Here is a 26,649-nt window from a genome sequence, read left to right as displayed (position 1 = left end):
ACACACACACACACACACACACACACACACACACACACACACACACACACACACACACACACACACACACACACACACACACACACACACACACACACACACACACACACTTCTTTCTCTTGTGAACAAAGCTCTGGTTCAGAGATAGACAGCGTGGAGGCATGTGTGAAGGCCGTGTTAGAGACAGGCCTGATATGATCGAGCTTGGGGTCAGTCAGAGAGTGTGTGGACTGAGTCTGCAGCGTCCAGCTTAACAATCATTGAATGAGCTGTGCAGAGAAGCACAAGTGTTTGTTAGCACAAACACTTGTGGTCTTGCTTTGTTTGGGACAGCCCTGACATCCTATGCACGTGCATTTTCTAAAAAAACACATCAAGCACATGCCGAAAGATGTGTCAACTGCTTGGTGCACCACAAAGGCCCTGAGTCACCAGTCGCTGTTTACACAAACACACAAAATTAGTTGGTGTCTCCATTTAAAAAAATAAAATGTTCAATACTGTGGCATTGCCTTTTCATTTTCCAGGGTCCGACCCCCACATATTTATTTATCACCTACCAGTAAACCAAAAACTAGGCAGAGTCTTTTTGGCTGTTGGCTAGATGTTGATAGAAGTCCTCATACACATTCCTGCAAATAAATTGATATAAGGCATGAAATAATGATTTATAGCACATATCATGTGTTGTTTCACAACTTATACCCTCTTCCCCAGTCCGGACCCACATACAAAGAGACTTACAGACATGATCTGATTGACAGCTTCAAAACCTCCTGACGAACTTAGTTTAGTTAGTTAAGTCCACTCTGCTGTTGTAATCTGATATGTATTTATATTACAAATACAATCTAACATTACTAACAAATATTCTGTGTTATCTCAGAGCTTATGAACACATCAGAACAGAGCTGACAGAGCAGTAAGCACTATGTGTGAGCACAACGTGTGTGTGTGTGTGTGTGTGTGTGTGTGGGTGCTCTGCCTCGTCCACCATAACCCGCCTGGCTGAGGATAAAAAGGGCCTTCAATTGAAAAAAATGAGCATCTGGCTGGCAGGTGTTGCACAGCACAGATGACTTTGATGTTCTTTAAAAGCCGAGCCAAAATAGTAATAGGTTGGCATGATGTTAAAAATTATAAAAGATTCGGAAACTTAATAGGCTTTAAGTTTTATTATAATGTTTATTGCATTTATTATATCAAGTTTAACTAGTTGATCGTAATGCACCAGTTCATCTTCTACTCTTTTTTTGCTCTATGACAGGACTCATAATCAGTGTTGGACGCTCACACTGAAACTCCACCGAAAGAGGAACACAACTGATAATCATGTTATTACTGAAAAATCATATTTCTGAAGAGGACGGAAAGTGATTGAAGACTGATAACCTGCACGTCATTCTTCTGTCGACAAATAACTGACAGATTCTTATCTGTTCTAAATCCAACAATACAATTTTAAATGCATGTACACATACACATTTTATATATCCACAAAGCATCTTTACATTTTACTTTCGGGGCCACTTTGATCCAGATCCAACAAAAACGTGAAGCCAGCTTTTAGGTTTTTATTTTTTTAACGTGTTAAACCTGCAGCGCTTGAGTCAATTTCTAAAACCACAAAGCCGCCCAACCTCAACACCCCATCACAGCCTAACCTGAGTTCACCCACAGGAACTCGTTGGACTCTTAAGATGCAGACAGACACGCATTCCGCTCAGAGGCACCAAAAAGGTTTCAGCATTTCTTCCTCAGGGAATTGATTCAAGCTATTTGTTCATGGAATTTAACCTCTCTCTCTCTCTCTCTCTCTCTCTCTCTCTCTCTCTCTCTCACACTCACACAACGTGTAGAAAAGTTTTCTGTAGATACACAAATTTTTGTTTATCTGATGAAATCTACCCATGACCCCTCCCAGCTGTCACAAAACAAGGAAGAGGACGGAGGTCATCGACTGAGGTAAAAGAAGAGAATCACTTCGCTGTGTTATTCTACATTTATGTATTTAATATTTTTCCTACTGTCAAAAATCCCATGAAAATACCAAACATATCAAAGCACAAGTCAATCTCTTCAATACTGGTCTGACTTAGAGACTGTAAAGATGGACGACATTAACATTTCCACTTCCATTATCCAGAAATCAAGCCAAAAATTTGAATGAAGACACGAACAGTGCCGGAGTCTGCGCAGAAGCAATCAGGGGATTGAGTCGCAGTAGCAAGGTCACGGCGATGCACACGCTTGACCAATACACCGAGTCAGTTGAACATACATCAGTGTGATACAAACTAACTGAAACGACAGAAACCATATTTAAAAAAATTGTATTTGATGTGTACTTTGATGTTTTTGTTTGGCCCATGTCTAATCCACTAACATGGGGGAGGTGGGACTAATGACCAACACTGCAGACAGCCACCAGGTGGCGATCGAGAAACTTTGGCTTCACTTTTGGGGAGCTCTCATGTCGTCCATGTTTCAGTCTATAGTCTGGTGAAGGAAGTGAGACTAGCTGAGACACATCTCTAGAAATAGGGCATAAAGAAATATATATAGAATCAACATTACAAAAAGATAAATACAAAGATAAATATTTTAATTCTGTAGTTTAAGCTAATTCTACACAAACAGCCGTAGGATAAATAGTGGAGGTTTTGGGATTAACAGTCATTTTGTGAGCGAGTGAATATGTATGGAAGCTGAATGGTGTCTTTGGGATCAACTTAAAACTAAACTTCCCATGTTCATGTCACTGGTGCATCATGTGGCTCTTTGATCTGTTTTTATCTTTTTTAATAGGATTTTTTGAATAAGAAAAACATAAAATATCACCACACTTGTTTTTTTAACATCATTTAAACATCAGAGACAAACAGAGGACAGTGTTTTAAGGAAAAGAAAAGTCCCTGTACTTTAATTGACCATACGGTGACTCATCCATTACAGAGAATAAATATGACCCAGTCAACAGACTTCATGTGAACACAGCCTGGAGATTATGTGAGAGTCAGATTCAGAGGAGCGGAGTTGAACGTCAAACGGTCGGCGCTCACGAGTAGGATTGTGTTGGTGACAGCCGCAGAGGTTAGTCCGACCATCTTCAATTTGTACCAAGGTGATGATGAAGAGGAGGAGGAGGAGGAGGATGTCGGGAATCAGTTCTGCAACGTTGGCTCTGAGAAGCACTGCCTCTGCTTTTCAGGCTCGGAACAATTATTCCACTGAAAAGAAACGCATGAAGAGAGCAAGAGAAGTGATGAAACAAAATCGAATAAAAATGCCAAAGTTAATTCTACTGTTTATTAAAGGAAAATCTAATTTCAAATCTGGCCTGGAGCCAAAGCTACAAAGAGGACAATCGAAACAAATTAATTAAAATCTCTCTTCATATTTGGTCATCTTTTGAGAAGTGCTGCTTGTTAAGAAACTAATAACGAGACATTACATATATATATATAAATCTAAAATATAGGACCACATGTATCTGTTCATGACACACATGGTTATCATTATTGTTTTACCCGATTACTGACATGTGCAGTGTAAGTAATTCTAGTATTCTAGCCCCGCCAACGTGGCTCCAACCCAAATATCCCGACAGGGGTTAGGTATCCTAGATTTTCATTGACATATTGATTTATCACAAGTGAATGATGTGAAACTTCTGCTGTATGAACTTGTACAACACATGATCTGAAGCGATGAGTTCTGGAGCACGCATGTATAGTTTTGAACAACGTTCAGTTAGACGAGGCTGTGGCAGTGGGAGCATGTTCCCACTGCAGACCTCGTGTACATGAGCCACTGGGAGGAAAAGCACTGCATGAGGAGCATCAGTTCTTCTCTGCCACAAAGCTATAAAAGCAAACACCCTTCATTTCCCGCTTTATTTTACTTTCACACATAACTTTCCCAGTGCGCACCAGACTTCATCCCTCCAGATCGTGTTTCAGTCGTCTGCTCAGCTGAGGCACCGTTTTCTTTATTTTCTTTGAGCACGGACAGAGAGCAGTGACTGACTGTGAGAAAAGTGCAGATTGAGAGCAGGTAGAAACAGGATTTTGACATCGCTGTCATAGGTAACTGCAAAGTCAGATCATATTCTGTGGGCTCCTCACTCTTCTTCTTTTCAACTCACACATGCAGCCATAGGATCCAAAAAACAACAAAAACAGGATTCGTGCAGCTTTAAGTTTAGCACATGCTAATACAACTGACTGTTCACAAAATCAGCATGTAAGGGAGTTGTGTCTATACTGTGATCATTTCACAAAATCTTAAAGGGGACATAGCATGCCCATTTTACCACAAGTTGATATGGTTCCTTGGGGTCTTAATGAAATGTCTGTAACATACTTTGGTCAAAATACCACAAGGATCATTTAAAACAGCACCCTTTTTACCCTGTATAAAACAGCCCTCCACAGAGTGACCTGTTTTGAGTGCCTGTTCCTTTAAATGCTAATGAGCCAGCTCCCCCCTCCCTCCTCTCCCCCCATGATTTTAAACGATATAAATTACATATTTTATATGATATAAATTATCAAATATGCATCCCATACTTTGTATTCCCCTTCTGTTGTCCTGGAGTTTTAATTTTCCCAATCACATAATTAAATGTCCCCCTCTGCCCATCCACTACAAGCACACAAGCAGACAGACAGAGAGAGAAAGAGAGGTGGGGGGGGCTATGAAGACCATCATTTACCCCCGAACCCCGACATTCAACGGGTACAACAACAAGCGGAGAAAGCAGAATCGCGGGCTGACCTTATATATACAGTCTATGGGGCTGACCAGCGGAGAAATGCTCGTCCCGTGTGAACAGCCAGGCGGCTGCGTGCTGGAGAACGCCGCTGCGCTGCCTCGCAGCGGCGCTTCCGCGTCCGGTGTACCCCGGCGTAACTACTGTAGCCCGGCGTAACTACTGTAACCCGGCGTACAGTAGAGGTGAACACTGCGGAAGTCTTCCACACAGCTGGCAGTGTGGAAGACCGCTGCGAGGCAGCGCAGCGCCGTTGTCAAGCGCGCAGCCGCCTGGCTGTTCACACAGGACGAGCATTTCTCCGCGCTGGTCAGCCCCATAGACTGTATATATAAGGTCAGCCCGCGATTCTGCTTTCTCCGCTTGTTGTTGTACCCGTTGAATGTCGGGGTTCGGGGGTTACAGTAGCGCTGAACACTGCGGAAGTCTTCCACACTGCTGGCTGTGTGGCGCTGACACAAATTCCAGCTCACGCATGGGAGAGCGAGCGGTCGCTCCCGAGCAGCTGCTGCAGCCTCCCAGTCCCAACGATCCAGACAAATGCCACATGTGAGTGAATCGCGGGCTGACCAGCGGAGAAATGCTCGTCCTGTGTGAACAGCTTGGGAACGGCGCTGCGCTGCCTCGCAGTCTCGCTGCCTCCGGTGTAAACCCGGCGTAGCGAGTGTGGGGGGACGGGGGGGATGAGGTGGGGGGTGGGCCAAGACCATGTAGGGAGACTTCCAGTTCCTTGTTACGACACAGTACACAGGAAGCGCAATCGAGTCGCTCAAGCATGACGTTTCTGACTTAGAGGAACTATAACAAAACGCGTGAGTGTTTTTGGGTTGGTAGACATGCCAGATACCCACATTAACCTGTAGAAGCACTAACAAAGTGGAATTTGCATGCTATGTCCCCTTTAAAATCTAATTGAAACAGGAAAGTCTTCACCTTCTGGCTTTTGATATCACAACCAGTGATTATAGTTTGTGATGCTCCTCAACCCAATGGTCCATTGCTCCATCTGCATCTGTGCAGTTTGTCAAAATCTAAAATAGCGAGCAAGTCCTAAATACGACATTTTATCAACTTTCTAATACTTTCTTGTGTAAGCCAGGAAAAAAAAACGTTATCAAGAAAGGCACGGTATCACTCCTCTAGAGTTTACTGCTGCACATTCTTGGAAACATTGCCACCACATGAATAAACACAGACTGCTGTTTCAATGTATTAAATGACCAATAGCATGTAGATACATCTGCTCAGGTGTGTGGGAGTATGACACTGCTTCCGGTGCTCGGTTGAAACCTCGACACAAGGCAATGATTTGTCGTCACACACACTCACTCACCTTCTTTGCGCAGGAAACACTTCCAAAGGCAGAAGCAGAGGGACATGACCAACAGAGCTGCTACTGTGGTGACTGAGATCAGGATGGTGAGAGCTGTTCCAACTGGAAGAAGAGAAAGAAAGTAAAATAAGACATCATGGAATTAAGATCAAGGTTATAAAACACTGAATAGATGTGTGTGTGTGTGTGTGTGTGTGTGTGTGTGTGTGTGTGTGTGCGGCCTGCACTGGTCTGGATAATCATTTCTTTAGATGTACCATCCCTGATTAAATCCCTCTTCTATTTCCGTTTGATTTATTTATATATTTATATAGATTATATATTTGTACATGATATATATGGGTCATTGACGTGACGCCTATATTTTCTGTCCGACTGCATTTTCTTCTGTTAAAAAAAGGTTTAAATACATAAAGAAATACCATATATATGTAGTACCTCTATACGTATATGTACACACTTTAAATTTCCAAAAACCATTAGTTATTTCAATGTTTCTGTTTTTTAAAGTGTCAAAATATCATGTGGTGCGACCGTCCGGCCATGACTGCTGTTGTGAAAACTTCTTTGAAATTACTCAAAATCTATTCAAATTTATTTTCTGCCATATTTGGCATGATTTCCAAAGTCTTTTGTAGTCCTGTACAAAATTGCAAAGCATTTGCATTTATATTTCCATCATAGTATACAAACAAACTTTGTCCGATGATGTCCATTTTATGAAATATCATGTGGTGCGACCATCAAGAAATGACCAATTTGGGACTTTGATGTTGAAATCCATTCAAAGACAGGAAGTTGCATCATAAACCATTTTGCCAAGGACCCATGGAAGCAGCAACAGGTTTGTAACTCTCTCTCAAATTTGGAAAAAAAGAACCTTTTTCACAGCTGGTATGTAGTTGCCACATTTGGACATCATGTGGTATGACCTCAAAAAAACTATGAATTTTAAGTTATTTCTCAAAATATATGTTTTGATTATAAATTGCATAGTGACATTTTGTGCTGACCTAGTTTGTTTTCCTTAGGTGGCCAATGCTGTGGCTGTAAATTTTGACTGAACTAGAAAATATCATGTGGTGCGACCAAATGTGGTGCGACCATTGCAGAGTGTTTTACATGATAGATATATGTCCTAGATTTGTTATATTCAATTAATGATTTATATACACAAAGTACTTTATTTGAGTATTATTTGGAAAATATTTCTACGCAATTAGAGTATTTTTTTCTAATATTTCAGAAACAACGGTTTATGTTAAATTTTTGTACAATATCATGAATAAATACCACCCCAAAAATGTAACATGTAATTTTATCTCGGTTATTATGAATTTATTATTTATTTATGTGTTTATTTATTTATAACTGTTTAAATTTATTTTACCAGATGCCACTTCCAAGCAAAATAAAAACCGCTCGCCATATGCAGCGTGTTAATTCTGACCCTGTAGCAAGAGCGGAGAACCTTGCTCGGAGAAGAGAAAGGTATGTTAAAACATTTTAAAAATGAAAACTACAAATAAAGCAACATGAAGTACATATTGCTCTTATGTGTTTTTCATTACTGGACGAAATGCATATTTGCATTAAAATGTTCATCTATCATTAGTCCAAAATAACCTATTGGTTTATGGCATGACATTACATATCTTTTTCAGCTACGAGAGAAATAAACAGCAGGGAGAGATTCCATATGCCAAGTCAAGTGAGTTGACAGAGAGAGAGAGAAAAAGAAACAGAGAGAGAAATGGAGGGCTGCATCCAGAGCTTACAGAGAAAGTAAAAATATGGCAAACACTGTATTAGACCTTACGCCGAAAATGTGTTAGGTGAATGTGGGCCAGGGACAACAATATAGAATTTGACAAATTTATATCAAAAGCTACTATTAAGAGCTGATTATAAAATGATTTAAATTTGTTTATAGGAGATGACGTCCAACAACTCTTGCATCAACATTTTCACAGACTTTCTGAGTTGTTATTCCGACTTTAAATGGCATTCAAGTGAATTTTCACATGAACTCACAAACTGTGTTTTTGAGTTTTCTTAGTGGAATTCTGGTTTACTAGTGGTCCTTATTTAAGGTAGGTAACCATGATGTGTAGAAAGTTATGTTGACGCCTGCACAAAAGAAGATGCAATGCCACAACTGACACTTTACCGCCACCAACTCACTTTTAGTGTTCATGGAAACAGCGATCGGCGACTCCAGGCCTTTGTGGTGCACCAGGCACTTGACGGACACGTCTTTCAGCAGCCCTGACTTCACAGTCAGCGTACTGATGACCAGAGTGGTCCCGTCGGCCTGCGGAAGCTGCGTGGTCACAGGGGGGCCCATGGTGCGGTTATCTCGCTCCACGTTCCACACGATCTCTGCCGGGGGACGCGACACGCTGGTGCAGTTGGCCTCGATCACACCTGGAGAGGTGGTCTTGTAGCTCACCTGGGGTTTGGGTAGCACTGTGGGAAATGAACAGAAAGGAGTACAACTATCATCTTGGTGCACATATAGCACAGATGTAGAACAAAGGTTTTAATATGCGGTCAGGGGTGGACATATTGGTTTAATTTACAAATTCAGATTGCAGTACGGTTTGTGTTTGTGTATTTGGAAAGTGTCTTTGGGTAAATTGCTAAGTTGATACCTGGGAAAGACCTTGAAGCCCCTGGATCAGTTACGGTATGTGAGTTCCCGCACACTTAAGATCCATAAGTAAATCTGAGGCTGTTTTCAATTTTCTGTTCTCTGGGGTGAGCGAGGAATGTGATACACTGGAACAGAGAACATTTCTGTTGGCAAGAACACGTGCAGCCACATATATTTGGCTCTCGTAGTTTCATCTTCTTCTTCTTCTCACAGTTTCTAAGTAATGAGCTTCTTCCGCCATCAGTCTGGAGCAGTGTCAAATTTTGGGTTGGGTGAATGCACAACAGAAAAAAATGCCGATAACAATCCAAACCACAGTCCCCGATGAAGGAGATAAGAGTTACAGCGCTGAGTTACATTCCACAGTTTTTTCTAAACAGAAGCTTTTCTTTATTCGAACACTGGATTTATAACAATCTGTGCTGCTATTATATCATATAAAATGTATAAATGTTCTACGTTACAACTTCAACTGAACTTTCACTAAGTGTTACTCTTAAAGTGGAATCACAAAGGAATTAAACAAAAATGTATATCAAACGACCAGTGTGAAGGATTTAGTGGCATCTAGTGGTGAGGTTGAAGATTGCAACCACCTGAATAAATCTTTACATGAATCCAATATTATTTTTACAATCTCTCCAAAAGATTAACATTGTTTCCTTGGAAAGCAGGTACACAGATATCAAACTGCATACACTCTCATGGATTTACACACACACACGATCTGGGGTCACGCAGTCACCTGTCTTAGTAAATAACAAGAATTGTGTGTGTGTGTGTGTGTGTGTGTGTGTGTGTGTGTGTGTGTGTGTGTGTGTGTGTGTGTGTGTGTGTGTGTGTGTGTGTGTGTGTGTGTGTGTGTGTGGGAGGGAGGGAATTACATCATCCAGAGTGGGATGAGGGTGGAAGAGCAATGAGCTGCAAGAAGAAAAAAAAACATTAATGCTAATGGAGGCTCGCTATTAGAGACACCTACTGTAGGCTACTGTACAGTTCACATCTCAAACAAAAGCCCGTCTGTTTGTTGAGATAACTGCGAGAGAACGGGAGCGGGACAGAAAAAGTGGGAACGCCAGTGAGCAGAAAGAGAGCGAGACAACGCACAGAGGGAATCAGTGTCTGCTCCAAACACTGTCACAGTCATGCATCAGGAGCTCGCTCCCTGCCTCCATCATTCTTTTTCCAATGGCCTATTCTTCACATGGACACACACACCGCTCTGTGTTTGTGTTAACAAATCACCCGACAGCTCAGCTTTGCTGCTGTATCATGAAAACATTCAGCGGCTACAATCAGAACGAAGGAAAGATCAACATTCCTGTCTAAGTCCGAGGGGTTACGTCTCCTCCTGTTATTTCTGCCACAGGAGCCGGTCTATAGGCGGCTGCTGCATCTACTGTAGGACACTCGCTGCTACCAAGCATGAATGTCCATCTGAAAAACGCAAAGAAAAAACTATTCCCTCTGCCAACAATTTCATATTTGTTTGTGTGTTTGTCTGACTTTTAGCAGAATCACGCAAAAACTACAAAACGGATTTTCTTGAAACTTGGTGGAGGCGTGGGGAAGGGGCCAAGGAAGAACCAATTAACTGTGTAGCAGATTTGATTAAGGGGTGGATCCAGTTTCCCCCCCCCTCTTTCTGTACTGTTAAAAGATGATGGCGGTGCACTCACCACCAGCAAAGATATCAGACATGATATCAGTTCCCTGAATGTGCCTGACTGTTTTCTTCAAGATCCATGAATTATTCCCTGGGAAATCAGTTCAAATCAATCCGCCTCCTTATCTGGAGCCGCACCACAATTTTATGTTGCTCTTCCTTGACCCATATTGCATCCTTATCCCAAGTTTTGTGGAATCCCGCTTGCAGTTTTTGCGTTATCCTGCTAACGAACAAACAAACAAGTGCAGATGAAAAAAAAAAATCCTTGGCGAAGCAAATAATGCAGTTACTGATATGTACGGTAACAAATATTCCTTTTAACTATATCCAGGAATGGATATTTAGTTTAATGAAACATGTCTGATCTCAATACATGTGGTGGAGGTTTGTGCCCTTCAAGTTATTGATAGAATCAGGCAAATCAGATAAATTCTCCCACTGAGGCTCAACCAAAAGTGACACAAACCAGTGTAAGACTCATGACTGGAGTAATTACAAAGCAGGTAACAAATATATTTTTCTGCTCTGAAAGTCTGAGTTTTAGCTGTTTTCACAGAATTTGCTTTAAAGGCTGGAGGTGTGGGTCACTCTGTTACTCTAGAGTAAACTATCACTTTGATAGACAGATATTTGTTACAGATTTATGTTTCCCAGACAAAGTGATTCCTCAGTATAGTTTGTGAGATGTGTTGTACGACCATGTTGGAAATGAAAAGTGATGTTCCGAACATTCATATTTACTCAGGAGATATAAAACTGTATCAATCTTCTTCTCTGACTGATAGCAAGAACAAGGAAAACATAATTTCCTAAATACGCTTTTTTGTTTTTGGGCAGCTTTTTGTGTCTGAGCAGGAAGAATGATAACAGTAACTAACAGCAAACCTTGTATAAAGAAAGTATTGAAAAAGTCTAAACATATGGTGCATGGCTCTATGCCCAGTACATAACCTGCTCCTCAAGGGCAGCTCTAGTTTTGAACAACCACTGTGTTTCCATATGGATCTTATCATATATAAAATCAGTGATGTCTGTTTGGGGACACAATGTTTTTACCATAGGTGGAGAGGCAAACTGTGGAGCTCTTTGGTTTGTCAGGATCTGTGTTGTACAGGCAGGTGTAGCAGCCCTCGTCCTGGATAGAGACGGGCTGGATGGTGAGCTGGCTGTCGGACAGCGAGGCACTGAGCCAGACCCTCCCCTGGTACGGTGGCTCAATCATGGGGTCGCTGCGCTTTGCAAAGGAGGCCACGTCTGCGGACTCTCCTTGTGCAGGAGTGTATCTCCACGAGATCTGCTGCACCTTCTCAGGCAAACCGTAGGAGCAGGAGAGGGACGCCTTCTTGCCGCTCACCGCCGTCTTGTTGCCGCCGACGGTGACTTGTGCTGGGAGTGAAGCAAAGGGCCACCGTCCAGTGATGGATGGGGGGAGGCAACAGGGAGACAGAGGGTGAAGAACAGGACAATGTTAATATTCAGAAATATGAGGCACCCAGACATAAACCAGTCAGTGGAATCTGCAGCAGCTGTTTCTGGTTAGTGAGACCTCCCTCTCCCTGTGCTCCAGCTCTTTATTAACATTACTGGCTGAGCCTCCACAGGCTCATCAACTTGTTTTCAGAGGTTAGGAGTGGTTAAGGACATCTGTATGCACATATTTTCTCAGTAAATCCCCACGGCAGATTGATAATTGTCTTGTAGGGAGGAGTAACTATCCCTGGAGTCTATTGCTTTTTGTTTAGTTTTGTTGGGGAGAGGGGCAAAAGGCGGGTATCCAAGAGTTCATCCAGGTTAAGCCAAACAAAAACACGAGCATAAAAAGGTGAATTGAATTCAGTCATTTAATTATTGTCAAGTAAGAATCTGTTGGACCATGTGATTGCTCACTAATGGCTCCTAGCTGGTAGCTTTCTCTAACAAATCAAACTCAAAACAACAGATAACGGGACTCCAATTAGTTTGTCACTAGGATCGTTACTCAACCTCAGTCGCTTCCTTTCCTTGAACCATAATCTGAAAACTCATCTTTCATTAAATGTTCATTTGTTTTAGAAAGAAGGAACTGTCTGTTTTTAAGTGAGCAGGATTATGCAAAAAATTACAAGACATATTTCCATGAAACTGAAGGATTGGTCTATGGGTCCGGGAAGAACCCATTACATTTTGGTGCAAATCCAGGATCAAGGGGCAGATCTAGAATTTTCTTTTCGCTTTCTTTATTATGACGTTTTTCAACATTTTCACAGCTTTCTCAGAGAATAATTCACAGGTCCTGATGAAAGAAACCAGGCACAGTTGTGTGCAATTTGGTGCAGAACTAAATAAAAATAAAGATCTCATAAATTGACATGTGTTTTCATGAGGGGACTGTTGGGCCTTAGCAGTTGTGTAAACAATCAATTCCATTACATAGCAATCATTTGTTTACATTTAATAATGTTAAAGATTTGCAAGAGAATCTCTTAATCTCAGGAGTCGGCGCAACAAAGAAGTGTTTTCCTCCACCTAGATAACAATGATCTATAATGCCATTTTTTACTGCTCCTATGGATTCTCAGATTGAATATATATTATCTAAACACTAACATATGGGTGTTTTTCAATTTGCCAAACTGCTTTTTAATCATTAAAATTAAAGCCATTAATGGTTTTACTTACAGGTGACAGTGAGGCAGGTCTGACCCTGCTTTGAACCCGAGGGATGCATGTCAAAGATGCAGGTGTAGCAGCCTTCGTCGCGGAAGCCCACCCTGCGGATGGTGATGGCCGAGGTGTCCTTTGGGGAGGAGGCGAGCTCCACGTGCTGCTGTCCACTCACGCTGTCTCTCTGGCCGGGCTGGTAGCTCAGCAGGGTCTGGTTCTGGACGTCCAGCCAGCGCACTTGCCTCAGGGATTCACCCCGCTCCCTCGAGACACTGCAGGTCAGAGTGAAGGGCTTCTCCACCGGAGCCTCCAGACGCTCTGGTGCTGTGACCCTGCCTGATACATCCACCCTAAGGTCAATTACATACTGTACATAAAACAATACTCCAGTTTGATTTGTCGGTCTTCATTTGACATTTGACTCAGCCTGGTACTCACCCTGCAGTCGTCCCACCAGCAGCAGGAGTAAACACACCTGCAGACCTTTCCTACAGGAAGCCTGGATCACCATCTTCTTCATTGCTTGGAGATGGAAGAATGGTACTCTGATGTGGAGAATCAGTTTTCATTCATCAGACCAACTCAAACTCTGATATAGTTTACACACCTGTTGATCTAGCAGTGATACTGAGAGGCTGAGTTGAGCCACATCCTCATTTTCCCTTCACCCAGAGTCAGATGAGCTCCTGTCGTCACTCAGATGCTTCCAACATGTTTTATCATATTAAAGCATTCAGAAAACTACTAAGTGCAAACATATTGTCCTTTGTTATACAACACATATTTTCAGATTAGACAGATGTGATCAGTATAATACACAAGCTGGTTAAACACATCTGCCACATCACAGACTTAATGGAATACAGGGTGAATTCAGGTCTAACACAATGACTTGCAATTAAATTACAAATAAAAATAAAATACAAACTTGTTATAGCCAATAACTCACTAAAGATCAACAGAAACTAGATAAAACTTAAATTTGTTGATGACATGAGAAAAACTGAATCATCTCATACATTCTGTCTTTTCCTCGCCTGATAATAAACTCATAATAAGGAGACACTCACCCCTACTTGTGTCCTGGGACAAATGTTTAAATCCAGCAGCAGGAAATGTTCTACTTCTGCCACATCCAGTCCATCCCTACGACCCAGCAGTCTCCTGAAACATCACTCCAGAACAAGCCCCGTTCAAATAACTATTTTTACTCATCCGTGTGTTTTCTATTCTGCCCACCCGCAGCACAATGAACACCAGCCGGCGGCAGCTCCACACTTCTCCCCACTGGATGTGGAGCAGCTCATGTCTGAGGCTCACAGCGCCTTCTTTTGTCACTCAGTGCACATTACATGGTGGAAGCAATGGAGATATATCAGTGTATGATTCCAAAATAGAATAGAATAGAATAGAATAGGAATAAAAGTTCAAAAGAGCACATTTTACACATATTATGTTACAAAGTTAAGGCGAACCAAATAAAGATTAGAGCACACACACAACACACATAAATATGAAGTGCTATAGTCAGCAGATTGCACACTCCACAGTGACTATATATATAAATATATATATATATATACACACATTTTTAACTATTGCACAGTTCCAATGCACAGATCACAGTAGGTTTTTCAGTGTAAAATATAACATAGGGAGAATGTTTTGGAATGTTTTTTAATTAAAATGTTGTATTTTAAATCGTTTTGAAAAGATGAGGTGGATTGACAGGGATGCAAACTTCTTTTTATCCCCCTGTTGGTGCATTATTTAGACCTCAATGTTTATTTGTGTGCTAGTTGTTGCTTGGAGGAAATACCTCTGAAGCAAACATTTCATTAGAAGTAGTCAAATCCTGCAATATCCTGCAGGATGTAAGAATCAGGTGCCGTAGTAGTGTTTGCTGTAGGTGGGATAAAATATTCAAATATTAAAAGATAAGTTCTCTAGTTATAGTAGAGAGATTGTGAGACAAACACATCATAACTGACATGAAAAACTCATAAAATCTATGATTCAGCATCCACGATACATATATTGATTATGTATCTTAGATACAAAACATATAATTTATAATATAATGTAATAATATAAAAAGTAGCAGCTGCAGTTTTTCTGCTTTGTCGACCTCTGTAGGCTATTATGGTAATTACAATAATACTGCAGACATCCCTGCAGCATCAAATAAAGACATCGAGTTGTTAAGTTTACGATTTTATTCGAATCAGAATTAAATTTAGAATTTTTGCTAATCATTTTAAAATGTGTTTGATTTTATTTTGTGTATTTGAAGGTTTTCGTATGTGACGTCACAGTTTTGCGACGGAAGTGTGTTAGTTGGACGCACGTCGGTGACGCAGCAACATGAAACTTGACAGCTGAACAACAAATGAGCTAAAATGACGAAAAGAAAAGCGCTTAAAGCTTCTTTAATGTAACTGTGTGTTCACATCAACATGAAGTGAAAGTGTCCTCGTCCCTGTTTCATCCGTGCAGCGACCTTTTAACGGACTAAAGGCGGAGTGGTTTTGACAGACATCATGTCGTTCGTGGTGGACTCCGTCATCATGTTCACCTCACAGGTAAAGTGCACTGGTTTGATAGATGCTGGGTAGCTAGCTGTTTGTTGTCCTTTAGCAGAATGAGTTGCCATCTCTGAGTTCACCATGTTTGAAGCTTCCTCCAGCAGAAGAGCCTTCTCTCAACGGACATGTTGACATGACTCAGTAGTGAAAATATCGTCAATGAATTATAGGACTGTAATGTTATTGTTATTATATAATGTTATTACATCCCTAACACACTTTCCTGCTATGACATGTCAACATGCCTGAGGTGAATAAAAGGTCTAATGTGCATCATCAGTCTATTAAAACCAATCTGTTTGTTTCTTTTCATTTAATTCAATGAATTACTTTAATTCAAGTTTCATGAATTGTGCAAAAGTGTCAGCCACTAAAAGTAAAGTGATGATGCTTTCGAAAATGATTCCATGAATAGTTGTTAGAAACTTGTCAGCTTGATGACAGGAAAACATAGTTTTTGTAATAAACTGTAATAAATTTCTTAATTCATAAATGTGATCCTCCAATGTTCACGTTTTCATCTTCTTTCATGTATTTGTTATTTAATCCGTGGCAGGTGCTGTTCTTTGGATTTGGTTGGTTATTTTTCATGCGGAGACTTTTCAAAGACTATGAGGTACAGTGTCATTCCAAATCATTTTTTCTCCTAATAACCACTGTTTAGATGTGTAAACCACTGGTCTGGGCAAACTATACCAATAATTATAATGAAACAAGCACATAAATAGAATTGTAATCCTACTACAGCCTCAGGATATCGTGTCATTGAGGTGTCGACTCGTCTGTTTCCTGACAGGTGCGACAGTACGTCGTCCAAGTGGTTTTCTCCATCACGTTTGCTTTTTCGTGTACCATGTTTGAGCTCATCATCTTTGAGATTCTAGGTGCCTTAAGTACCAGGTAAGTTCATTTTCTGTTGGATTCTGTTGGACTGTGTTATTTTGCTGCTGATCATCTCCGATGAAGAATTTGACACAGAAACAATGTTCTTGCCACAGTTCCAGGTATTTCCACTGGAAACTGAATCTGTACGTGATCCTTCTGGTTCTAATCTTCGTGGTGCCTTTTTACATCGGATACTTTGTTGTCAGCAACATACGCCTGCGTAAGAACAGTCATTTAAAAATATGTCTGATGATGTTGGAATGATTTTTAACTTAAAACCATTTGCCCTTTGTCTGTTTAGTGGCGAGACAGAAGCTTCTGTTCGCCTGCATGGTGTGGTTTACCTTCATGTATTTCTTCTGGAAGTTGGGAGACCCATTTCCCATCCTCAGTCCCAAACATGGTAAATGTGCTTCTTCTCCTGTCTGGACAATAGTCTGCCATGCATAATGTGAGAACAGTGTTTTTGCTATTTTCTTGTTCTCTCTCTGTTGTTCAGGCATCCTGTCCATCGAGCAGCTCATCAGTCGAGTTGGTGTGATCGGCGTTACTCTCATGGCTCTGCTGTCTGGGTTTGGTGCTGTAAACTGTCCCTACACGTACATGTCCTATTTCCTCAGGTAAGCTCTGACTTTACGATCAACAGCTGCATCACAAAGCCTGTTTATCCAAGTCTGCTTATGCATCAATAATTGTTATAATCAGTCATGGCTCAACAGCTCAATCTGTTGTATTAGCGTGATGTCATTTTAATCTCATTCATTTATCCTGCTTTTAGTGCTGTTTAAGTGATCATTGCTTTTAGGCTATTATTAGGTATATTATTGCTTTTTAAATGACAAAATGACACTGACTTAAAACAAAATAATTACTTATTTATTATGCACTTTAATTTTAATGGTCCCATTTTACAAAACTTTTCTGTCCAGATATATATAAGACAGAACACAACATCGCACACAACTTTCATAGTACTACCATCACATGTTATTTTGTCTCTGAAAGGTACATTTGTATTGCACTAGATTTCTAAATGTTAGAGACACAGAATAGAGGAAAGAGTCCTATACCCCGGAAATAAGTTAGCATTTTAGCTATTTTTTGGTTCTCTTGTCCTGAAATCAATGTCTTTTGTTTAAATGCCTGAAATTTGATCTGTGGTTGGACACAAGCTTAATTTTTTGATGTTGACAGAAATGTAACAGACAGTGACATCCTTGCTCTGGAGCGGCGACTGCTCCAAACTATGGATATGATTGTGAGCAAGAAGAAACGGTAACCAAATCCATATATTTTGTAAAGGAAGTGACTCAAAGAATTGTGCCTCCACATTGTTCTAAGTGCTTTTACTGTGTGTGTGTGTAGAATTGCTATGACGCGGAGGCAGATGTACCAACGCGGAGAAGACCAGAACAAACAGACTGGATTTTGGGGCATGATCAAGAGTGTTACCTCCACCCAAACAGGCAGCGAAAGTATCCTTTAACTTCACATTAAACATGGTCACAATTCATTTATTGTTACTAGATAACTATGTACAAGGAGTCTGAATTAGATACAAGCCTTGACCACCTCCCCCCCAGACCTCTCTCTGATCCAGCAGGAAGTCGATGGTCTGGAAGAGCTGAGTCGGCAACTCTTTCTGGAGACTGTTGACCTGCAAGCTACCAAGGTAACACACACACACGTAGGCATTTACAATGAGGGGTCTTCTTAATACCAAAACAGCAGGATCTCTATCTTAAGGGGAAAAAAAGATTACAGAGCTAGAAAGTGACATAACTGACCTATGTACTCTGCTGAAAATGTTGAGTAATGATTTTTTTTTTTTAGCTCTTTAAAAACCTTACAGCTTCCTTTAGCTACATCTAGTTTTGAAGCTGTTAAGCCTCGGGTGTTGATTACAATTGAGTTCTGTCACACCCATAAAACACAAAGCAGCAATCCTGTCTCATTTGATTAGTGTCGAAACTGTGAATCCAATAAATTTAAGTCCAACATTTTCTTCACTGGTTTGGTCTTTGGTCTCTAAAAATGAGTCAATAAGACTCTGCATATCTTTCATATCATTGGTTGTTACTCAAATCACTGCCTGATAACACTGTTAAGAACCATTCGCCTCAGGCCCTGGCTGCCATTACAGACACACTCACACATTTATCTGTGCACACCACACCCCTTTTTATCACCTCATTTGTGTCTGTACGATAAATGATTAGCTAACACCACCTTGTCTTATCATTAGGAGCGAATTGAGTACTCGAAGACATTCCAGGGGAAATACTTCAACTTCCTCGGCTATTTCTTTTCCATCTATTGTGTTTGGAAAATCTTCATGGTGAGAACTGGTTTTCAAGCATTTTTTCTTTTTCTAACACTGACATAAATAATCTATGACCTTTACCAAAGTAACATAATCACTTTTTGTTCTGTTTTTATATTGTCAAAGATGTAGATAAAATGATTTATTTTTTAAATCTCTATCTTTTCTGTCATAGGCCACAATAAACATTGTGTTTGACCGAGTGGGGAAAACAGATCCAGTGACAAGGGGCATTGAAATTACAGTGAACTACTTGGGTATCCAGTTTGATGTAAGAAACACACACACACACACACACACACCTGCAGGAACAGAGTGTGACCTCCTGTAAAGATAATCGCCGGTCCATTATCATCTCCCTGCCTGATTGCTCTGCAGTTATCTTGGTTATGATCGCTTCTAAACTCTTTCCACCGAGACAAATTATTTGATTGAATTCTTACAGCTCACACTAAGAGCATGTTTGAGGCAGGTGGCCGCCCACACTGAGTCTGGTTCTACTGGAGGTTACTCCCAGTTAATGAGGGAGATTTTGTCTCTCCACAGTCGCCAAAGTGCTTGCTCATTGTGGGAACTGCTGGGTTTCTCTATAGATTAGAAGGTCTTGACATGTTTATGCTATGATTTGGCTCTTAAAATTGAACTGAACTAAATACCTTTCATTATAGTTCATTCCTCATTTTGCTATGGATTTTTTGTGTGAAGCACTTTGTAACCTTGTTTAGAAATGTCCTATACAAATAAAGTTATTATATTATTGTGTTATTATGTTCACTACTGTTATTTCCCTCTTCCTTTGAACACTAATGTTCTTTCTGCCTGTCACAGGTTAAGTTTTGGTCTCAACACATCTCTTTCATCCTGGTGGGAATAATAATCGTTACATCCATACGTGGCCTACTCATCACCCTCACCAAGGTAAAGTCTATCATTTGGTACATGTTTAATTAAATAGATCTTGTGGATAGTATACCTGAGATATATTTTAACACTTAATGTTTTAATTGTTTATAGTTCTTCTATGCAATATCAAGCAGCAAGTCATCCAATGTCATCGTGCTCGTCCTGGCTCAGATAATGGTGAGTGTGTTTGTGTCCTTATTGTCCAATAACTCCGAGCTGACAAACAACTGATAATTCAGAACATTTCTTGTTTCTCACTCTAATAGGGGATGTACTTCGTATCATCTGTCCTGCTGATGCGCATGAGCATGCCGCTGGAGTATCGCTCCATTGTGACCGAGGTTCTCGGAGAGCTGCAGTTCAACTTCTATCACCGCTGGTTTGACGTCATCTTCCTGGTCAGCGCCCTGTCCAGCATCCTCTTTCTTTATCTTGCTCACAAACAGGCACCAGAGAAACACATGTCCTTCTGATCTCCTGCACTGCATCTCCTATCTCTTTAATGTGACTCTCGGCCCAAAGGGCGAATTTTAATCTGGAATATAGGGATATCCAGACTTTGTTTTGTTTACGAGACATAATTGTCTTGACTGCCTATTCCTGAATCAGGAATGTTGTTGAATCCAGGTGACGGTGAACTACTGGAGCAGCTTTGGATGTGTGCTCTGTTGAATTAAAAAAGTATTTTCAATACAATGATTCTATTAGAAATTTTATTCTCAAGGCAAATGTTCTGTGTGCTCTTAAATTTGTATTCTTTTGGTCAAAATGTTATTTATCTTTAAGTCAGTCTGAACACACTGGAGCTGTCCTGTTCACAGCACATCCCTGCTTCACTCACACTGAGGTGTCAATGAAAGATATGACTTCACTCGTGAGCTTCAAAAATAAAAGTTATTTAGTTTGGAACAAAAACAGGAAGCAAAATAAGCTTAATCCAGATGGTACGTGTTCATTTATTTGTGTTCGTATACATTTTCACTCGTTTACATTCATTTGAGAAATGTGTTTAATTCAGAGATCATTAAATAATAGCAGCAGTTTTTTTTCACAGAGAGATATAAGTTATCATCACACAGGTTCATCAACAAGTAGATCTACAGTTTTCATCTTTGTTCGGTTTATTGGCGGGTGGCCACCAACATCAAGGTGCATTGCCACCATACTCTACAGTTTTCAGGAGCATGTTAGTGTTCTTATCCATTTTCATACAGCTGATGCAGCTTTTCTTTTTTGATTTAAAGTAGCAGTGCATAGGTGACAGTGAATTTTAGGAAGTCTTTATTGTCTTTGTTCTGCTTTTTCTTTGCCTCTTCTTTGATATTAATTGAAAGAAGTGAAGCTCACAGAGCTGATTTAAAGGAAAACAAACACAATGGATCGACGTTAAATTGAAAAAGGCCCAATCAGGGAACGTGTCCTCAAGGTGACGTCTCAGAGCCTCTCGTCGAAACTTCCTTGAGATGCAGATGATGACACTGATGAGATCTAAAAGAGAAAAAACAGTTTCAACCTGGGAAAATGTGTATGTATCACCTGGTACTTAGAAAGATAAAAGGGCATTGACATGTTGAACTATATTTAAGATCTTAGTAAAGATTAACCAAATACATGGCTACGAAAAAAAAGACCAGTGGTGTACAGGCATTTCTAGTAGGCTATACTGAAGGTGCAGTCTGGTGCTAGGAGCTAAATGCTATACTGATGTTGTGTAGACCATGGAATGTATAAAAAGATGGACGATATGTCAGCTCTTCAAAACAAGCCAAGGCCCCCTGTTGGCTGGCTGCAGTAAAGGTCATATTCCTGCCTCCTCCTTGTTAACAGACGGGACATTGCCCAAACAAATAATTCTCAAAGATGTCTGTCATTTCAGGTACATCTTATCAGACGTGTTCAAGTGTTCATGTTTCCAATAAGTTTGGTAGTAATTAGGGATTTAATGCTGTGAAAATGGGGTGAAAAGTTATTATAGACGGCTGAGACTGATTTGCAATTAGTCGAACGAGTGTATTGGCGGGATCTCGCTACCACTGCCTCAGCACCCGATCGCCACCACACAGACTTTGGCTCCAAATAGTGTGAGAAGTGGAGATGCGTCATCCATCTTTATTTACAGTCCATGATGTACAGTAGTCATGACCTGATGTTTGCTATGTTCCCCATTTTTGTTTAGTGTGCTGGCATGCTAACATCAGCTAGCTGACAGTGAACACAAAGTACAGCTGAGGCTGATGATTTTTTCATTAGTTTTGAAAGTATTTAGTCAAAAACTAAAATACTGGACAAATTGGATTAAGGTCTGATAATGAAGGTGCCAGATGAAAAGCCAACGGATCACCAAAGCTGTAAGGCCACAAGAATGTCTAAATAGTTGGTGTCGTCCAAAACCACAAATTGTGGTGACAATAGAGTTAAGTCAACTAAAATCAGCAGGATACATTGTTGGGGATCCATGAATGCCTGTGAATGATTTTGTACCAATTTGAGTGGTAGATGTTGAGATATTTTACTTGACAAGTGAAACCTTTGATCAGTTGTTGGTGGTTGCCAAACTTTCTAGAGGCATTCAATGGTTGTTTGGATAGGACCAAAGTGGTGGAGAGACTCCCAAACCAAACAACCCAACAGCCACGAACATGATCCAAAAATCTTATCTGTAAACATAAAAATAAAAAAAAGGATCATTCACCCGCTCTCTTGCTGGACCAGATGATGTTTCAGGTCTGGCCTCCTCCTTGCTCTCTTGATTGTGAACTTGAGCATAGGATGTTTCCTCAAGTAGCAGCCGTGTGATGGTCACTCCTTTAGCTGTGAGCTGGTCATAGACGCTCTTTTTAGCCACCAGCATCTCCAGAGAGCTGCCACTGTCGTGAATAATCTCCACCACCTCCTCATGGGTACTCTGTTCCACATTCACACCATTCACCTCCACCACAACGTCCCCGTCGTCCAGACCTGCCCTGTCAGCTGCTCCACCCTTCTCCACCTGAAACAAAGTGTGACTTATACCTTACCCCTTTGATTTTAAGGTGTGATGATCAAATAGTGGATGTTCCTCTAAATCTCACCTCAAGGCACTGTCCATGAACTCCTTGGATGCCTTTAAGGTGGAAGCCATACTCAGCTGAGGTCCTCTCCATCTTACAGAGTTTTGGCTTGAGCTCCTCTTCCCTCACCTGGACTTGTGATGCTTGTTGGACGGTAGCAGGTAAATTGATGGCCTCTGTGTAACTGGGTGGTGAATTGGAACCCTTCATCTCCTCCCAGAAAAGCATAGGAGACACTCTCCCCTGTGAGTGACACACAGTAATTACACATAGTAATGATTGTTTGCAGGCTATTAGATTAGATATATATTAGTATATTAGACAGCGGAATCCTTACTCACCTGCCCATACATTTGATCCGTGTCTTTGTCCACCACCAGGAGGCAGCAATCTTTGCCACTCTGCATGATCTTATCCACTACCTGCTGATGCGTGCAGCTGTCCATCTCCTCTCCGTCCACAGCCACCAGTCTGTCCATGTCCTTCAGAGCTGATCGTTCTGCTGGGCTGCCTCTTTCTATGTCCTTGATGAAGTGTCCTGCACAGTGTAAATGAGTCAAAACAAAGCCTCCTCTCTTCAGTTTATGGATAAATGTTGATGAAAATCCCAGTTATGGTTAAATGAACATATTGATATTGGCCTTGCCTGTTTGGTTGGGCTCCTCCCTGAGTATGAAGCCATATCCATCAGGTCCTTTGGTCATATCGATTATGCGTGGCTTGTGAGGGAGGTACTTGGTCGTGGCTAAACAGGCTTCCATCTTCATATGCTTGCTCTGATAGTACCTGTCTGTTTCCTCATCAGCCAATAGGAACATAATGCTGGCACCTGCCAGTCTGATCTTGTCCACAGCTTGGTTGTGTGTGGAGTCTTCCATGGTCTCTCCGTTGACTTCCAACAGGCGGTCGTTGGCTTTGACCCCGGCTCGGTCAGCCACACTTCCTGGGGTCACCTCCGTCATAAACAAACCAGGCTCAGCTGGGGAGGTTACAGAAGATATGAAATAAGCAAAATGAATATTGTTCATGGATCAAATTCTCTTCCTTTATGATGAAGCACCATTAATAGAGATTCATATTTTACAGATAGGATAATCTTTTGGTCACCAGGTTGTGAAAGTGGCACTTTCATCTTGCCCAATTTTCACCCCAGTTTTTAATTTACATGATGATATGATATCTCTGTTTCAGCGCCATTACTTTCTTTTCTATAAATATACCTCCACACACATCATTGTTGAGTTTCATTACTTTCTAATAAGATGTCATGGAAAAAATCATATCAATATTAATATGTTTTTACACGGATCCACCATGTTTGCAGTTGAAAGAAAAATGGTATTAAAAACTGCATTTAAAACCAAATGTTGTTAAGCAATTTTTAGCAAATTTGCAGTCAAATTTACACTCAGATTCTATTTCATTATCTATAGGGGGTAATACATTTGCGTCAGGATGTGTGTTTCTCAGGGTCTGTTGGTTTTATCTGCAGTTTTCCTAAGTTGGACTCTCAAACGCTGCCTTGTGACCTCACTTTTGACTGTGCGCAGAGAAAACCCGTATTCGGAGCTGGACTTGAGCAAGTAGCAGAGTTTGAGATTTGGAGCTCGTTTGGCGACACCATTGGCGACCGACGTGCTCTGAGGCTTGGACAAGTTTACTCCCTCTGCTTTTGCTTGCTTGAAGGAGGCTTCATCCAGGATGTGGAACGTGCAAGAGGCTCCACTGTTTCTCACCAGGTCCACCACCTGCACCGGGGAAACAAAGCAGCGTCTGAGGAAAGATGCTTGTCACAGGATTTATTCCCCTTGCCCAGGAGTCGTTATTGATTTGGTTAATGCACTGCAGTACTTTCACATCCTCTACTCACCACTGAATGGGACAGTGCATCAGTAAATGTTCCATTGACTCGGATAACGCGGTCTCCATCTTTCATGCCTGCCAGTTCGGCCGGTCCTCCCATTTCCAGACAGCGAACCAGGTGACCCTCTTCGCCATGCTCCAGCCTCAGATAGAAGCCAAATGTCTGACCCGGCCTCTTGGTTAGAGAAATCACCTTCGGCTTGTACCCGGCCATGTCCTGACGAGGAGGAAAGACCACACACACACACACACACACACACACACACACACACACACACACACACACACACACACACACACACACACACACACACACACACACACACACACACACACACACACACACACACACGTTATATCTTCTAATGTCTGTCATAAAATTTGATAAAGTGTCTTTAGATTTAACATTAATCTCCAAATGCTGCCTCATTAGTTTGAATCAATTTAGAGATAAAATCTGAAAATGGTCCAACATGTAGATGTCTTGATGGTTTGCGGCTGTGATTTAAACAAGACACAACTGCTATATGCTTCTCAATTTCCACAATGTAAACCTTCAGTAAAGAAGCAGCTGCCAGTATTGGATTTACTTATAACCTTTGAAATCTGTCCTCTGTCTCCCCCCATTTCCTGTCACCACCGTCACCCTTTAAACATATTCATAGAATAGCCCTGGACTTAAAGAAGCCGCAGAAGGGCCGATAGCTTCGGTTAATCTCCCCTGTCAGCACTGCAGTGGCAGTTAATGGTTAGGCAGGCACAGCTGACTGTGGTGGTGACTCTCTTCAAAAGACGGCTTGGACTTTGAATTCAACAGTAAGGAATGTCTCTCTAATCCTCCCCTTTAAGCTGTTATTTCCATATCAGAGGGTCGTAAAGGAAATGTGTGTGTGTGTATGTGTGCGCAGGTGGGCAGGTGTGTGTGTTTGAGTCTATTGATTGACAGAATAAACGCATGTTATGTCAGTGTCGTACAGTTCTTCCAGTTTCTCTGTGTACGATAATGGGTTAATATGTCATTTCAAGAGCCAGGAAAAAAACTGTTGACAAAGAAAACAATACAATAATAATTCCAATCCACTGCATTACTTGTAAATATCACCTGTGAAATGAGTCACACATTCAGTAATTTAACTCAGCAGTGTAAACAAATACATCATTAAACAAAATGCCTGCACCCTGACTGCCAACGACACATTTATTTCACATCTAAATAGCCTGACCACATTCTAAGTAGTCATTCTTTACAAAACCTTGAATCTTAAATCATTTATCCCCTTCTTAATCTTCTCCTTTAATCAGTTACAAAAAAGAAAATAACATTTTGCCAAGTGCATTTTGCATCAAGAAACGTCAAATTCTGTATCAGGTTGTGCCAAAATTTTGCAGACAGTTGTACAAAATATGTTCTTCACATAAATTTACCCACATTTGTTTCCTAATCCAGCCATATTCATACCTGTAGAAGCTTTCCAACATTAAGGTATGTGCGTCACAATTCGCAAGATCGCACTTCAGACACTTGAGATAACATCAATGCACCACAGATGAATGTTCACATAAAGTTTAAAGGCTTATAGAGGTTTTACATTTACAAGAACAATTGCAAAGAATTCAGAAAACTGTGAAATGTTTGTTTCCTCCTCTCAGCATTTCACAACTCTTCATATATATCTTACAATACTTGTATATGTAACGACCACTAGTTTAGGAACCACTGCAACATTGGATAATTAAAAACAATTTTAAAATGGCCTTTGAATACAGTTTTGCTCCTCATATTAAAGTATATAGTATGAAATCAGAGAGTTCATATTTTCATAGCAGGTAAAGTGCTCACCAGCTCGTCTCTGCTCGGGGATCCAGTCCAAAGGAGGAGCTCACCTGTTACTGCTTGGTTGTTATCTCCTGTAGCTTCAACGTGGCCTCCTCCCTCCTCCGCCCTCCCACTCGGCCTCTCTGCAG

The 26,649-nt window shown here is 41.0% G+C and overlaps 3 protein-coding genes and 1 long non-coding RNA gene across 6 annotated transcripts; 1 reads left to right on the top strand and 3 right to left on the bottom strand.

Moving 5' to 3' along the window:
• Positions 1 to 1,160: 1,160 nt before the first annotated feature.
• LOC117755474 lies at positions 1,161 to 24,975 on the bottom strand. Its single transcript, XR_004612594.1, has 2 exons — positions 24,920 to 24,975; positions 1,161 to 1,827 (listed from the first exon to the last, which is right to left on the bottom strand). It is a non-coding gene; the product is annotated as an uncharacterized LOC117755474 (long non-coding RNA).
• Positions 2,904 to 14,353, bottom strand: zgc:113337 (uncharacterized protein LOC503741 homolog). 2 transcript variants are annotated; one of them, XM_034575317.1, is made up of 7 exons: positions 14,146 to 14,353; positions 13,514 to 13,620; positions 13,091 to 13,411; positions 11,489 to 11,818; positions 8,292 to 8,576; positions 6,108 to 6,209; positions 2,904 to 3,230 (listed from the first exon to the last, which is right to left on the bottom strand). In XM_034575317.1, exons 2-7 carry the CDS (start codon positions 13,593 to 13,595, stop codon positions 3,223 to 3,225), a joined length of 1,128 nt encoding a protein of 375 aa, XP_034431208.1. In that variant the 5' UTR covers positions 13,596 to 13,620; positions 14,146 to 14,353; the 3' UTR covers positions 2,904 to 3,222. The 2 variants fall into 2 exon arrangements, with proteins under 2 accessions (XP_034431208.1, XP_034431209.1); XM_034575318.1 differs by having other exon boundaries at positions 13,514 to 13,597.
• si:ch73-390b10.2 (Golgi pH regulator) lies at positions 15,419 to 20,470 on the top strand. The gene is made up of 14 exons (XM_034575310.1): positions 15,419 to 15,657; positions 16,217 to 16,276; positions 16,457 to 16,560; positions 16,659 to 16,765; positions 16,847 to 16,948; positions 17,045 to 17,165; positions 17,740 to 17,820; positions 17,911 to 18,020; positions 18,129 to 18,217; positions 18,791 to 18,883; positions 19,044 to 19,139; positions 19,697 to 19,786; positions 19,883 to 19,948; positions 20,038 to 20,470. The coding sequence occupies exons 1-14, from the start codon at positions 15,616 to 15,618 to the stop codon at positions 20,242 to 20,244; spliced, it is 1,368 nt and encodes a 455-aa protein (XP_034431201.1). The 5' UTR covers positions 15,419 to 15,615; the 3' UTR covers positions 20,245 to 20,470.
• On the bottom strand, positions 20,493 to 26,649 carry pdzk1 (PDZ domain containing 1). Of its 2 annotated transcripts, none has more exons than XM_034575309.1 (8): positions 26,525 to 26,649; positions 24,692 to 24,901; positions 24,351 to 24,569; positions 23,468 to 23,795; positions 23,163 to 23,359; positions 22,843 to 23,064; positions 22,464 to 22,760; positions 20,493 to 21,259 (listed from the first exon to the last, which is right to left on the bottom strand). In XM_034575309.1, the coding sequence occupies exons 2-8, from the start codon at positions 24,896 to 24,898 to the stop codon at positions 21,206 to 21,208; spliced, it is 1,524 nt and encodes a 507-aa protein (XP_034431200.1). In that variant the 5' UTR covers positions 24,899 to 24,901; positions 26,525 to 26,649; the 3' UTR covers positions 20,493 to 21,205. The 2 variants fall into 2 exon arrangements, with proteins under 2 accessions (XP_034431200.1, XP_034431199.1); XM_034575308.1 differs by having other exon boundaries at positions 23,468 to 23,800; positions 24,356 to 24,569.

Source organism: Hippoglossus hippoglossus, chromosome 21 (genome assembly GCF_009819705.1).
Source record: "Hippoglossus hippoglossus isolate fHipHip1 chromosome 21, fHipHip1.pri, whole genome shotgun sequence".
In the NCBI taxonomy this organism is placed as follows: Eukaryota; Metazoa; Chordata; class Actinopteri; order Pleuronectiformes; family Pleuronectidae; genus Hippoglossus; species Hippoglossus hippoglossus.
This window is presented reverse-complemented; position numbering and strand designations above follow the sequence as displayed.

What these genes read in the sequence shown, in the direction of transcription:
- zgc:113337 (XM_034575317.1), bottom strand. Translation starts at nt 13,595, where the DNA reads ATGAAGAAGATGGTGATCCAGGCTTCCTGTAGGAAAGGTCTGCAGGTG. An exon ending in GCTGGTGGGACGACTGCAGG is followed by an intron (nt 13,412 to 13,513) that starts GTGAGTACCAGG and finishes TGGATGTATCAG; the next exon opens with GCAGGGTCACAGCACCAGAG. An exon ending in GACCTGCCTCACTGTCACCT is followed by an intron (nt 11,819 to 13,090) that starts GTAAGTAAAACC and finishes CTTCACTCCCAG; the next exon opens with CACAAGTCACCGTCGGCGGC.
- si:ch73-390b10.2 (XM_034575310.1), top strand. Translation starts at nt 15,616, where the DNA reads ATGTCGTTCGTGGTGGACTCCGTCATCATGTTCACCTCACAG. An exon ending in TACATGTCCTATTTCCTCAG is followed by an intron (nt 17,166 to 17,739) that starts GTAAGCTCTGAC and finishes TGATGTTGACAG; the next exon opens with AAATGTAACAGACAGTGACA. An exon ending in TCGTCCTGGCTCAGATAATG is followed by an intron (nt 19,949 to 20,037) that starts GTGAGTGTGTTT and finishes TCACTCTAATAG; the next exon opens with GGGATGTACTTCGTATCATC.
- pdzk1 (XM_034575309.1), bottom strand. Translation starts at nt 24,898, where the DNA reads ATGGCCGGGTACAAGCCGAAGGTGATTTCTCTAACCAAGAGGCCGGGT. An exon ending in TGCGCACAGTCAAAAGTGAG is followed by an intron (nt 23,796 to 24,350) that starts GTCACAAGGCAG and finishes TCCCCAGCTGAG; the next exon opens with CCTGGTTTGTTTATGACGGA. An exon ending in TTCATGGACAGTGCCTTGAG is followed by an intron (nt 22,761 to 22,842) that starts GTGAGATTTAGA and finishes ACTTTGTTTCAG; the next exon opens with GTGGAGAAGGGTGGAGCAGC.